Source organism: Formica exsecta, unplaced genomic scaffold, assembly GCF_003651465.1.
Source record: "Formica exsecta isolate Colony F162 unplaced genomic scaffold, ASM365146v1 scaffold35, whole genome shotgun sequence".
In the NCBI taxonomy this organism is placed as follows: domain Eukaryota; kingdom Metazoa; phylum Arthropoda; class Insecta; order Hymenoptera; family Formicidae; genus Formica; species Formica exsecta.
In genome coordinates, this window is record NW_021850752.1 from 238,185 (window position 1) to 250,824 (window position 12,640).

The following is a 12,640-nucleotide window of genomic DNA, read 5'->3' on the forward strand; positions in this document are numbered from 1 at the left end:
CTATTTTCCACCTGCGTCATCAGCATCAGCAAGTGCTGGCTGCTGGCTGCTGGCTGGCACTGCTGGCAGGTGCTGTTTGGCCGTGTTTGCGGTCGGTTCATGTGTGTTTATCCGTGGTATATGACAGTTTGTTTTCCGTTTCTGACTTGCATCTGGTGACCCGAGCGAGCAGCCACGACGTCATTTACATCGCATATGCTTTACAACGTAAGTCTTGCAATTTTCCTCTAATCTGTATGATTATTAGGTTATCTATATAACATGATTGTCGTCCTCGGGAAATCCCATATACTGTCCCTGATTAGTCGCTGCGACTCTGGCGCAGGAGCTTTCACCACGTTCCTCTCGCGAAAGATTTTTCGCTGAATTGTTCATTCGCGACCTTGATGCGTCATATGCTTCTGTGTTCTTTTTCCATGTTTCATCAGATTCTCGAATTCATATGTATATGCTTGCAATATTATTGGCTCTGTCTCCTCTTGACACATATGCGGAACAAACTCATGGAAGTTGCAATAAAAAGTTTTATCGACTAACGAGCAAAAATACATGAAGTAGAAACCGTTCAATATTTTATAATTTTACACAACATACACATTTATGTGTAAAAAAATAATAATTATATATAATATAATAATGTAATAAATATTAGACATATGTTTTTATTACAAGAAAAAAATTACAGAAATTAAGAGATAACTTCTATCTTTCATCTTCATTTTTTCTTAAGTAATAACAATATTCTCTTACAATATTAATTGCCTCATCTCTTTCTTAATTTTATTTTTGTGCCTATTATTTGCATGTTTTTTAAATATGTCTCCTTTTCTTAATGATTAATAACAACATATTAGTTTAGCATTTTATTTCATTTGCTTTCACAATTTCAAGCTAGATTTAAAAAGATTAATGATGAGTTTCTAAGTATTATGCTCTTGCAAGTTTATTTTTTATTTAAGAATTTTGTGTGACGGCCAATTGTTCATTTGCGTGGGTTTTCACGAATTATATATATATATATATATATAGACGTAATTTTCGTAGTTTTTATATTTCCGGTTTTTTTTAAACGCGATATTGCATGCGTACGCATGACGTAATTTGTGCGTAAATACATGTGGCCTGATTTGAATGTTGCTATGCCAGACAAGAAAGATTTATTATAAAGTCGACCATTTTTTTGTCAATTTTTCTTATTAAGTATTTAAAAGACGTATCGTAATCATCGTTAATCAATCTTTATCAAATGGAAGATAATGCATTGGATAGAAAACTAAAACAAAATATTAAACTGATTTTTAAGTAAACATTTTATAAATAGATATAAGTTATGTCTAACGTTTTGCTTTTATCTTATGTTGGAAAATTTTTCTCTCTTGTTTCTTATTGTTATCTCGTATCTTCTTTTCATATAGTTCCAGAAAAATGCAGTACCGTTTGCCACTATTTTTAATAGCTTTAATAATACATACATCGGTCGCACCGCCCGTCACGCAAAAGAAGGATGGGGATCACAAGGATAAGGAGAACGAGATCGACGACATGGGGGATATGGTAGGTTACTTTTGAAATGATTCTACTGATCTCTAACTTCTCTCTTCTGTGATATGAAACGTTTGTCTTTATAGGGAACCGACTATCAGTTAGAATATCAGAGGTATTTGAAGGAAGTAGTGCAGACTCTGGAAAGTGACGATGATTTCCGCGCGAAATTGGAGAAAGCCAATGAAGACGATATACGTGTAAGTATTATTATAAGAATTACGGATTCTCTTCGATTGTTCGGCGGTCGCCTGATAATCCGGATTTTTCATCCTTATTATCCCTATAGATTGAGAAGATTTTAATGGAAATATATATGTATAAACCTCTACTATAATAATCTACACTGTAAAAAATTTTCTAAAAATTCAGACATATTTTTGTCTAAATTTTTAGATCTGGGTGTTTGAAAGAAATTTCAGACAATCTATCTTAAACATCAAAGTTGTTTTTTTGAAAGTTCAGAAGTGTGTCTGAAAATTCAGACAGTGTATCTGCAAAAAAACTGCAGACGCTTTGTCTGAAGTTTGTGTCAGTTTTATTTACAGTGTAACGAAAGTGCTAAATTATTTTACTTTGAGTGAAAATATATAGAAAGCGCAGTACTGAAGAGCATGATATCACAGAGGAAGTATAGTAAAAAAAAAAGAAAGTAAAGAAAGATCTTTCCATACTCAATCAATCAATATTATATTAGTTTTGAAATCGAAGAAGTTTACAATATCAAATAATAATTTATTTAATAATAAAATTGTAATGTAGCACGAGAACATTAAGTGTTGAATAGATTGTAATTTACGACACGACGATTGAAGAGTCGAACGTTTAATATTTTCAGAGATTTATATTGCGAATTTTGAATACACAATCTATAATTTTCATTAGATAATTTTGTACACAGACGGGAAAGATAGCGCATGAACTGCAATTCGTGGATCATAAGATCAGATCGAAGCTGGACGAATTGAAACGAGAGGAATTGGAGAGACTGAGACATCTTGCTACCAAAGAGCATAATTATCTTAAACATCAAAGTTGTTTTTTTGAAAGTTCAGAAGTGTGTCTGAAAATTCAGACAGTGTATCAGCAAAAAAACTGCAGACGCTTTGTCTGCAGTTTGTGTCAGTTTTATTTACAGTGTAACGAAAGTGCTAAATTATTTTACTTTGAGTGAAAATATATAGAAAGCGCAGTACTGAAGAGCATGATATCACAGAGGAAGTATAGTAAAAAAAAAAGAAAGTAAAGAAAGATCTTTCCATACTCAATCAATCAATATTATATTAGTTTTGAAATCGAAGAAGTTTACAATATCAAATAATAATTTATTTAATAATAAAATTGTAATGTAGCACGAGAACATTAAGTGTTGAATAGATTGTAATTTACGACACGACGATTGAAGAGTCGAACGTTTAATATTTTCAGAGATTTATATTGCGAATTTTGAATACACAATCTATAATTTTCATTAGATAATTTTGTACACAGACGGGAAAGATAGCGCATGAACTGCAATTCGTGGATCATAAGATCAGATCGAAGCTGGACGAATTGAAACGAGAGGAATTGGAGAGACTGAGACATCTTGCTACCAAAGAGCATAATCTAATGAATGGTCTGGATCTGGACCATTTGAAGATAGCGGAGCATTTGGATCACTCCAATGCACATACGTTTGAGATAGATGATTTTAAGAAATTGATTGCCAAGGTGGGAGTTTTTGTGTTTTTTTATGTAATATGTAAAATATATAACGAGCTTTCATATAAGGGCTGTCTCATTTGATGAAGGTATATTCAATTATTACTAAAATATTGCAGACTACGCAAGACTTGGCAGAAGCTGATAAACGAAGACGTCAGCAGTTTAAAGAATATGAGATGGAAAAAAAATTTGAGGAGGAGCAAAAGATGAAGGGTAATACTGGTACAAAACGTAACATTTTTAAATTTGATTATTTTATTAGCTCTCTCTAGTAATATTATTAAATTATAATATAATTCTCACAATTTAGTAAATAATTTTACATTAGCAAATAATTAAAACAATCATTATTTAACTTTTTGAATTAACGTTTTTCATTCTTGGAAGATATGAAGGAAGAAGAAAGGAAAAAATATGAAGAGGAGCTAGAAGCGATGAAAAAGAAACACAAGGATCATAAACCAGTAAGTTGGAAAACAGATACAAGTCTTTCTTCTACTTTCTTCTCTATTAAGTAATATGAATTTGCAGTTACATCACCCTGGTAGCAAGCAACAATTAGAGGAGGTATGGGAGAAACAAGATCATATGGAAGACCAAGACTTTAATCCCAAGACGTTCTTTTATCTTCATGGTACGAAATGTTATCATTATTGTTAATAATATATATTGTTATTTCGTCACATTAAAAAAAGATTATATTTATGTATACAATTTCAAATTGATTCAGATTTGGATGGTAATGGTTTCTGGGATCAAGATGAAGTAAAATCTCTGTTCCTTAAAGAATTAGATAAACTTTACTCAGAAGGCGCTCCAGAAGACGATATCTATGAGAGACGCGAAGAAATGGAAAGAATGAGAGAACATGTGTTTAACGAAGCTGACCTTAATCACGATGGTCTGATAAGGTACCTATTTCAACAAATTATTAAATTTCGCATTCGAAATTACATTACTTTATTTGATTTACATTTACATTTACATTAATTGATTACCACAGAATCGCAGATAATGAAGAAATGTATTTGTGTTTTTTGCTTATTACAGTTATCAAGAGTTTTTGGAACAGACGAAGAAGCCCGATTTCCAACAAGATGAAGGATGGCAAGGATTGGACGAGCAACAGATATACTCTAAGGAAGAATACGAAGTTTTCCTGAAACGCAGGAATGAAGAGATGCAGAACATGGTTGCCAAAGGAATGGTGAGCGCTTAATTATCGTATGTAATCCTGTGTGGATGTACTTTAAATAAGTAGAGAAGCTATGAATCTACTTGCGTGTGCCAGATTAAATATCCTCACATATACCGAGGGATTTTATTTTTTTATATTATCTTTTTAAATAGACGAACACAATCTAAATGATTTTGTGTCTGATTTTGTTATATACTTATTTGACAGCATGCTCGAAGTAAAGATAGAAGATGTATCAGTTTATTTTTCAATTGAGTAGTAGGCCTTTTTATAGGTATAACATCGCGCGGCTATAATTATAAGCATACTTGACGACTCGCTGACAAACGCTTTGACAAACTTGCATAGTCGTTATTTCGCTTTGACTAAAAGACAAATCTGTAGTGATTAGAGTAATTAACCTAGATTGTGCACTTTTTGTTGTTGTTGTTAGTCACCACCACTTCCATTATCTCCTGATACTGCACATCTACCTGTCCAACACGAACAGGTAAGTAGCCGCGAAATTGTGAAATATTTGCAAATCCGAGTCTTTTATCAAACTAGCAACTATCTTTTCTTAACGCATCTCTTGTTATATTCCACAGTTCCCACCGCAATACCAGTTTCAATCCCAGCAGTATCATCCGCAACAGATACCTTCACAGCAACAATATGCAGGACAGATACCACCGCAACAACCGATAGTCGGCCATGTGCCGCAACAATACCAGGGACAAGTGCCGCAGCAACAAATCTATCAGCCTCCGCCACAACAACATTATTCCGATCAGATTCCACAGCAACATCAGTACCAAGCGCAGCAGCCACAGTATCAAGTGCCAGTACCGCAGCAGCATTTCCAGGCTCAGCCACAGTATCAGGGCCATCCACAGCATGCTCAGCCACAGTATCAGGGCCAGCCACAGCAGGCTCAGCCACAGCATGCTCAGCGACAGTATCAGGGCCAGCCACAGCAGGCTCAGCCACAGCAGGCTCAGCCACAGTATCAGGGCCAGCCACAGCAGGCTCAGCCACAGCAGGCTCAGCCACAGTATCAGGGTCAACCACAGCAGGCTCAGCAACAATCCCAGCCTCAGCAACAATCCCAGCCTCAGCAAGTCCAACAACAATCTCAAAGCCAACCTCAACAGAATCAGCAGCAAACGCAACAACAAACGCAGAATCAAGTGCCACAAAATACTCACGATAATGCCCCGTCGAACAATCAAGAAGTTGAACAACCCAGCCACAATCTTCAAGAGAATCCAAAGTCCGCCGAACATGAAATTAATCAGAACAGTTTACCGAAAGTGCAGAAGGTGTAGATAACGCAAAACGCTGATCATATATTTGGTGAAAGTGTTTTTAGTTTCTTTTTAAATTATGAATAAAAATATCGTATAGTTCGATGGTTGCTGATTTAAAGAAGCTATATATAATATTTTTAAAAAATTTGCGATTTTAAAAAGTGCAATATATATATAGATACATTCTATACAAAAGATATCGATAAAAAATAATTTTATTTTAAATATGTATATAAAATATTAAATTTGTGTATGTACATATATATTGACATATACAATATTAAACTTGGTTTTTTGTAGGCCATCGAATTCATTCAACAGAAATTGTTCCTAAACATGATAGAACAAAATTTTTTCCTTGTTAGAAAGTTATTTCTTTATTCGATACTCGAAAAAATTTCAGTTATTTATATTGTATAAATATATTAATCGCTTGAATAAATGTTTTCCGAAAAAGAATTTATTCTCAGAATTCTTCACGTTATCTTTCAAAGTCCAGTCAGGAATTAAATTTTTCCTTAAATTTAATAAAACTATTTCTTAATGTTCACGATGATCAATATTTCATCGAAAAATGAATAGTTTTACTGAAATTAAGAAATTTTTATGAGAAAGGAAGTAGGGAAGATTTTTGTGAGGAGATGCAGAAAGAAACGCATCTTTTATTTCTCATATTTATTTGTTATTGCATACTGTTTATGTTAGTATATTACTTAGGTATACGTGCCAAGTAGCAACTTAAATGTATGATTGCGTGATTCATCTGTTTGTTCCACCCGTCAAGCGCGCGGATAGGTAGGTAGGTAGGTAGGTAATGTAACTTGCTTACTCCACTATATATAGGGTGTATTTATAAGTATAGCATACCTCGCGGTAGAACGTCATCTTACGAGCTAATCGGTAATAAATAAAAGTGGAACTCGGGGCCGGACTGAGGGGGAAGGAGATCTGAGGGGATCTTAGGGCAGGGGAGAGGGGGGGGGGGGGGATGTGGAAAACGCGTTTAATAATGGGCGAACGATTCTGCGTTTCTGCGTCCGTGACTAAAACAAACGGCGCGCGAAGCAGCACGTCTTCGCGCGTTTTTTTCATTTTCTTTTTCGAAGTAAATCGGGAACGAACGTCGTTTCACGAGTCGTCGTCGTCACGGCTACATCTCGCGTGTTTTGTTATCACGCGTTGTCCGATATAATCTATATCGACACATTATCTATATCGATATAATCTATATCGGTACGGGCGACTTATCCAACAAATTGGGCTACCTACTGAAAAGAAATACTTGCATGTGTGTGTGCTCCTTTCTCATTTTTCTTAAAGGCAGAAAATAAAACGATAGTAACTCTATAAAATATTGCCGTTCGCCGTTGTCGTCGCACACGACGAGTGCAACGAGCGCGCTTATAATCGATAATACCATTTCCGCCAGCACTGTCTCGATTAAATTATTTTGAGGACTATGCTTTCAAATATATAATACACGATATTATCGAGAAATAATAAATTCCTACATCTCAGTAACAACTATTTAATTAAAGAGATACGTTCCTTTCAAAATAAATTTTTAAATTATATTCGTAAATATATATATATGATCTACATAATTAAAATTTATCATTTTAAATAAATTTTTAGATTAATCATAATTGTAAATAATTGCTTAAATATTCTTAAATTCTTAAATAGCTCTAATAAGTTTCTCATATTTATCGTATAAATATATATTAAAAAGATAGCCCTTATGTATTGCGGATTAAAAGCAGAATATTGCCAAAAAAAAAAAAACGTGCGATCGTAGATCTGAGGTTGACGGTGTAAGAAAGTAGGGACATATTGTAAGAAAGTAGCCTTGTGTCCAGAAAATTAGTAAAGACATCTGGTTACAGCAAGAAATTATTTCAAGATGCTGAAATAATTATTCGACTCTTTAGCTTCAATATTCTCGCGGACGTCGCACGTTTTATTTCCGCAGTTGAATCGAGGCAATGCCTAAAGAGACGCGAGAGTTCACCGACAGAAGGGGTGACTCCTTTCTTCATTTCGAAAGGACACTCGTTCGCGGTTCGCTCCGCGCCTCTGACGAGCAGAAGGATCAAAATAATAAAAAAATCCGGATCTTAGGCTATACTTAAAGGGAAGTTCTCAACGAGAACTCCATGAGAAATAAATATGTTACACGTTATACAGTGATAACGATGAAACCTTGCCGTACATGCTGCTCCTCTTCTATTTACAGTTAAGACAAACAATCTCGTGTGTCCTTCTCATTCTCTCGGCTTCTTGAAGAGTGTAAGATGTATCAATGTGTGTTTTCATGTGTGTCTCATTGTTTACATATGCGTGTTACTCGGGCTCGTGTACGATTAAATATAACCGGGTTCTGGAAAGATGCGCGAGAATCCTATTGCTCGACTAATGGTTCTCGCGAAATGAAAGATGCCACACCTAAGTTATCCTTTAAATTGTGTTAACTATGGTAGAGAAACGGAAACGCGGTGTGTGTATCTTCGCGCGGTCCCGACGACGTTTTCTCGCACACACACACACACACACACACTCGCAATTTTTATTCAGATAATTCAGCGCGTTTACATGTGTCAACCTGGACTTTTCCATGACGAGAAAACGTCGTCGTCGTCGGCCGCGTATCCTGCAAACTAGTCGTAAATCGTGTGTATGAAGACTACTTATGCTCTGTTTTTATAATCGGCATCTTCGCGCGGTCCCGACGACGTTTTCTCGCACACACACACACACACACACTCGAAATTTTTATTCAGATAATTCAGCGCGTTTACATGTGTCAACCTGGACTTTTCCATGACGAGAAAACGTCGTCGTCGTCGGCCGCGTATCCTGCAAACTAGTCGTAAATCGTGTGTATGAAGACTACTTATGCTCTGTTTTTATAATCGGCTGTCGCTGTTCAACTCGCTCTCTCGCTCTCTCTCTCTCTCTCTTTCTCTCTCGCAGCTTTTTTTTTCCTCTCACCACTCGATACCGCGGCAATAACGACGATCAAAGGAAAGATTTCACGCGTGCGTGGAACGAAAGCTCTCGCCGATCGGTTTTTGTGTGCGTGTGATCTGAAACTCCTGGACCGCCCGCATATCGATAGTCGCTCTTGCGAGAGAGATAGTTTTGATCTTTGTATTTTTGAAATCTGTCATAAAATCCGATTTGAAAAAATATAATTATTTCATTAAGTCTAACTAGTCTAATTAGTGTATTTTTAAAGTCTCTTTTGTATTTGCAAAACAAACATAAAATTAAAAAAATTGGATCGTGAAATAAAATTGTAATGATCGATTTTCAAAAGAAGAAAAGAAAAAAAGGAAGAGAATCTAATCAGTGCGTCTATCGATAAACGGGATCCGCGAGCTAAGAAACTGAATTGGCTCTCTAAAGTAGCATCAAAATCACGCACGTTTATCGTGTTTTTCGTTTTTTTTTTGTCGGCCCGATAAAAACCCTACGAGCTATTTTGTCTTCTCGATTCTAAAGCTTTTCAGCCTTTAGTTCACCTAGCGCAAAAATCTGCTCGTGAACTTTTGTTTCGTCCTCGACGACGTTCGGAAAAAAGAACCGCGGCCTCTATATCTCGCTTTATGTCTCTTTCTCTCTCTCTCTCTCTCTCTCGCTCGCTCGCGTTCTCTCTCTCTCTTTCGCGCAATATATATCAATAATAGCGTATTAGATGCTTTTTTTTGTTCACTTACATCTTAGGTATGTAATATAAGTATTCTTTTTTTTCATCTGTTCACAGATACATATATGTATATATCAAAAATGTGGAAACAAAAGGGTCCTCTCGAAATAGCCGTTCTCCGTTTCTATCGGTAAGCTGTTCCTCTCTCTCTTTCATCTTTTTTTCCTCTCTTATGCTCTCTATCTCTCTCCCTCTCTCCTCATATCTAAAGTATACGTCGACTTTATTTGCTGGGAAACCAAAAAGGAAAACATCTCGAGAATATGCCATTCAGGGTATTACCTGTGTGGATTGATCCAAAACACAAATTTTGTCGGGTAGTTTGTTGCTTCGGACATTCATTCTGACATGCACACAGAGTTTGTAGACACGTTGCGTACGCGGCATAAGGGTGCTCGCTGATTAATAGAATACATTTCGCTCGTCTCGAGCGAATTATCTCTCAAAATTATTAGATCGGAAGTATCGGAAAAGGATACTCTTTCTTTTCGCGAACTGTTTAGGAACTATCGAAAATTTTGTATCGAAGAACGGTGCGACTACAAAATTATACGAAGGAATAAAAGATCATACGATTCGGACATTGATGTAAATGTAAAAATAACAAACGTTGAATTTGAAAGATAGAATGCTCTCTCTACATTTATAGAGTATAAATTAAATCAAGCCAAGAGTATAATTGAACATTAATATTCTCTTAATTTCAAACGAAATAAGGACAAAAAGAGGATATGAATTACAGAGAATTATAGAGACATTTTTCACTTCCGAAGTTATTAATTTAGCTTCTCGCTCTCTCTCTCTCTCTCTCTCTCGATTTAATCAAGAATAATTTTTTTATATAGAGTTTTCTAGAATATATAAAATATATTAATTCCAAAGAAACGTGTTGTCAATCTTACGCAGCGTATCTACAAACGTAATCACGCGAATAATGCATTCAGCAGAATTTCGAATGACTTTTTCTCGTCGCTTAGTCAAGTGGTCACGGTCTACGGGACACTTAATTTTTTTGGAAGGCACTTACTACTTTTTTTCTTTTTATACAATATTTAATTTTAAACTCTTTCGCATTCGCTCTCTCTCTCTCTTCCCCACGCTCTCGCGACCTCGTGTATTCTTTCTTTCTCTCGCTCTCTCTCTCTCTCTCTCTCTCTCTTTCTTTCTCTCTTTCGTTCTTTCTCTCTTGTGTCTTTCATCTCAATTTTTTTCGCGTTTCTCTAGTAAATTTTAACTCTTCGTTCGCGTAATCTTCTTTTTCTTCTTGCCGTCGCACGTCTCGCGCGAATTTACGTTTGAACACATTATATGCCTAAATGGTAAATAGAATATTCGCGCTTTCCGAATTTCTCGCCAAAATGAAAAACGTGGTCGATCGAAATATTGCAATGCGTATACTAAGAATAACTCGCCGTCTACGTCGCTTCGCGAAACCGTCGCGTTTTCGCACAAAAATTGCTTGTATCAAGAATAAGGTGTAACATTTTTTTCTTTTTTATTTTTTTGGCTTGACCGATGTTTCGTTTCTCCAATCGCCGATACGTGCTACGAACGTGCGCGATCCATTCCTCTCTATTCCCTTCTTCCCATCATCACCGGAAATCTTCAGGCTGCATGAGCGTGGCGCGAGAATCAATTTTCTTCCTTCTGCGATTTCTTTTTTTCTTTTTAATCCTCTTTTTCCTAAAAGTTTCCCCAGACAAACGGATATAACACGGATGGCTTGTTTCGCCAAAAGCCTCGTACGAGCAAAAGCGAAAAGCGATGATCTTTCCCTTTCACCGAAGGCCACTTCGATTTTTTTTTTTTGTTTATTTTTTACACTTACATGGAGTCTCTTTCTCTCTCTTTCTCTCACTCTTGCTATCATTCTCTCACACTTTTTCTCTCTCTCTTTCCCGAACTAGCGTGCCGATATTAGTATCCTCGGAAAATTCCGTTTTTTTTTTGTGATAAATATATTCAGGATTAAAAACGTTCGAAAAACTATCTCGATTCGTCTATAGTGATATTAATGAAACTTTCATATCGTAAAGTATCGAAAAACGATACTTTACGATAATCCAATTTGAAATTGCAGATGAACCGAATTTGGCATAGACGATCGATTATAAGATCCAATGAATTTTAAACGCACATAATTTTGCGCGATTTTATTCGAAATTGTAACAAAAAAATATCTGCTTATTCGCAGTAATAGCGATCAAATGGAAATCCTTATATTAGCACCATTTTGAAAAGCGATACTTCGCAAGTCTAAAATTTCAAATTGATCGAATTTAGAAAAGGCGATCGATTGCAGCTTTCAATAAATTTTACTCGTGCGTAATCGTTGCTCGGTATTAAAAAGTACTTCTTCGCTCCAACTGGTCGGCACGTCTCGTTCATCGATTGTCGAGGACTCGAAATCACGCGCGACGTGTAAAATTTTGAAAAATAGCACGATCTTTCGAAAGAAGAACGCACGCACACGAGTTTTTTTCTCAAGTTCATTCATTCCTTCCGTCCGTATCTCGCTTTCATACTCGCGTACACATTCGCATTCACAGGCCCGTGATTCAAGTTCGCAGTCTCGCACCGATGCATACACTCGTGGTCGCCGAACTCACCGAAATTTCGACACGGTCTGTCGTGTCGAGCCACAGTTTCTCGTTCCCTAATCCCTAAACCTTATAATTTTTATACTTGGCATACCCCAAATATGGCAGGAAGGCAATCATTATACTTAATAACGTTATAGCGATCATCTCGGCCTAGAGTGTGCTCGCTTTATAAGCCGTTAAATTTGTTTTCTCCGTCTCTAAATACTTTGTCTTACCTTTTTCCTTCTGTCGTTCTTCCCCTCTCTTTCTCTCGCTCCCTAATTTTTCTTTTTGCTCGTTTTTTTTTTTTTTTTTTTTTCTTTTTCTTTACTTGCTTGGTAGACAGTCATAGTGAATTTTGTACATCTCCCTCACATTATCTTATCGAGCTTAGATCAGTGACGTCGCTTACTGCCTGGCGTCAAAAAGAATAGTACTCTTGCACAAAGCGTCGTGGACAAAATTGAGATTTTCTATTTCGGAGAGATTCGTAGCAAAATTTATCGTCCGCTTACTTATGTTAAGACGTTCGACGCAGAAAAAAAATTTACATTATCAAAGCAATATAAAAAAAAACCAGATCCATTTAATATATATATATCATATAAATCAT

The 12,640-nt window shown here is 36.0% G+C and overlaps 1 protein-coding gene across 1 annotated transcript; it reads left to right on the forward strand.

The window, feature by feature from the left end:
• Positions 1 to 6,187, forward strand: LOC115238561 (nucleobindin-2). Its single transcript, XM_029812510.1, has 12 exons — positions 1 to 207; positions 1,416 to 1,554; positions 1,629 to 1,742; positions 2,444 to 2,547; positions 3,138 to 3,255; positions 3,366 to 3,471; positions 3,637 to 3,713; positions 3,781 to 3,883; positions 3,980 to 4,160; positions 4,300 to 4,456; positions 4,881 to 4,937; positions 5,035 to 6,187. Exons 2-12 carry the CDS (start codon positions 1,426 to 1,428, stop codon positions 5,752 to 5,754), a joined length of 1,866 nt encoding a protein of 621 aa, XP_029668370.1. The 5' UTR covers positions 1 to 207; positions 1,416 to 1,425; the 3' UTR covers positions 5,755 to 6,187.
• Positions 6,188 to 12,640: the final 6,453 nt, after the last annotated feature.

Bases quoted from the DNA above. Each gene is read 5' to 3' on its own strand.
- LOC115238561 (XM_029812510.1), top strand. From the start codon at position 1,426: ATGCAGTACCGTTTGCCACTATTTTTAATAGCTTTAATAATACATACA. The intron at 3,256-3,365 runs GTGGGAGTTTTT...AAAATATTGCAG, and splicing joins TTAAGAAATTGATTGCCAAG to ACTACGCAAGACTTGGCAGA. The intron at 4,938-5,034 runs GTAAGTAGCCGC...TATATTCCACAG, and splicing joins TACCTGTCCAACACGAACAG to TTCCCACCGCAATACCAGTT.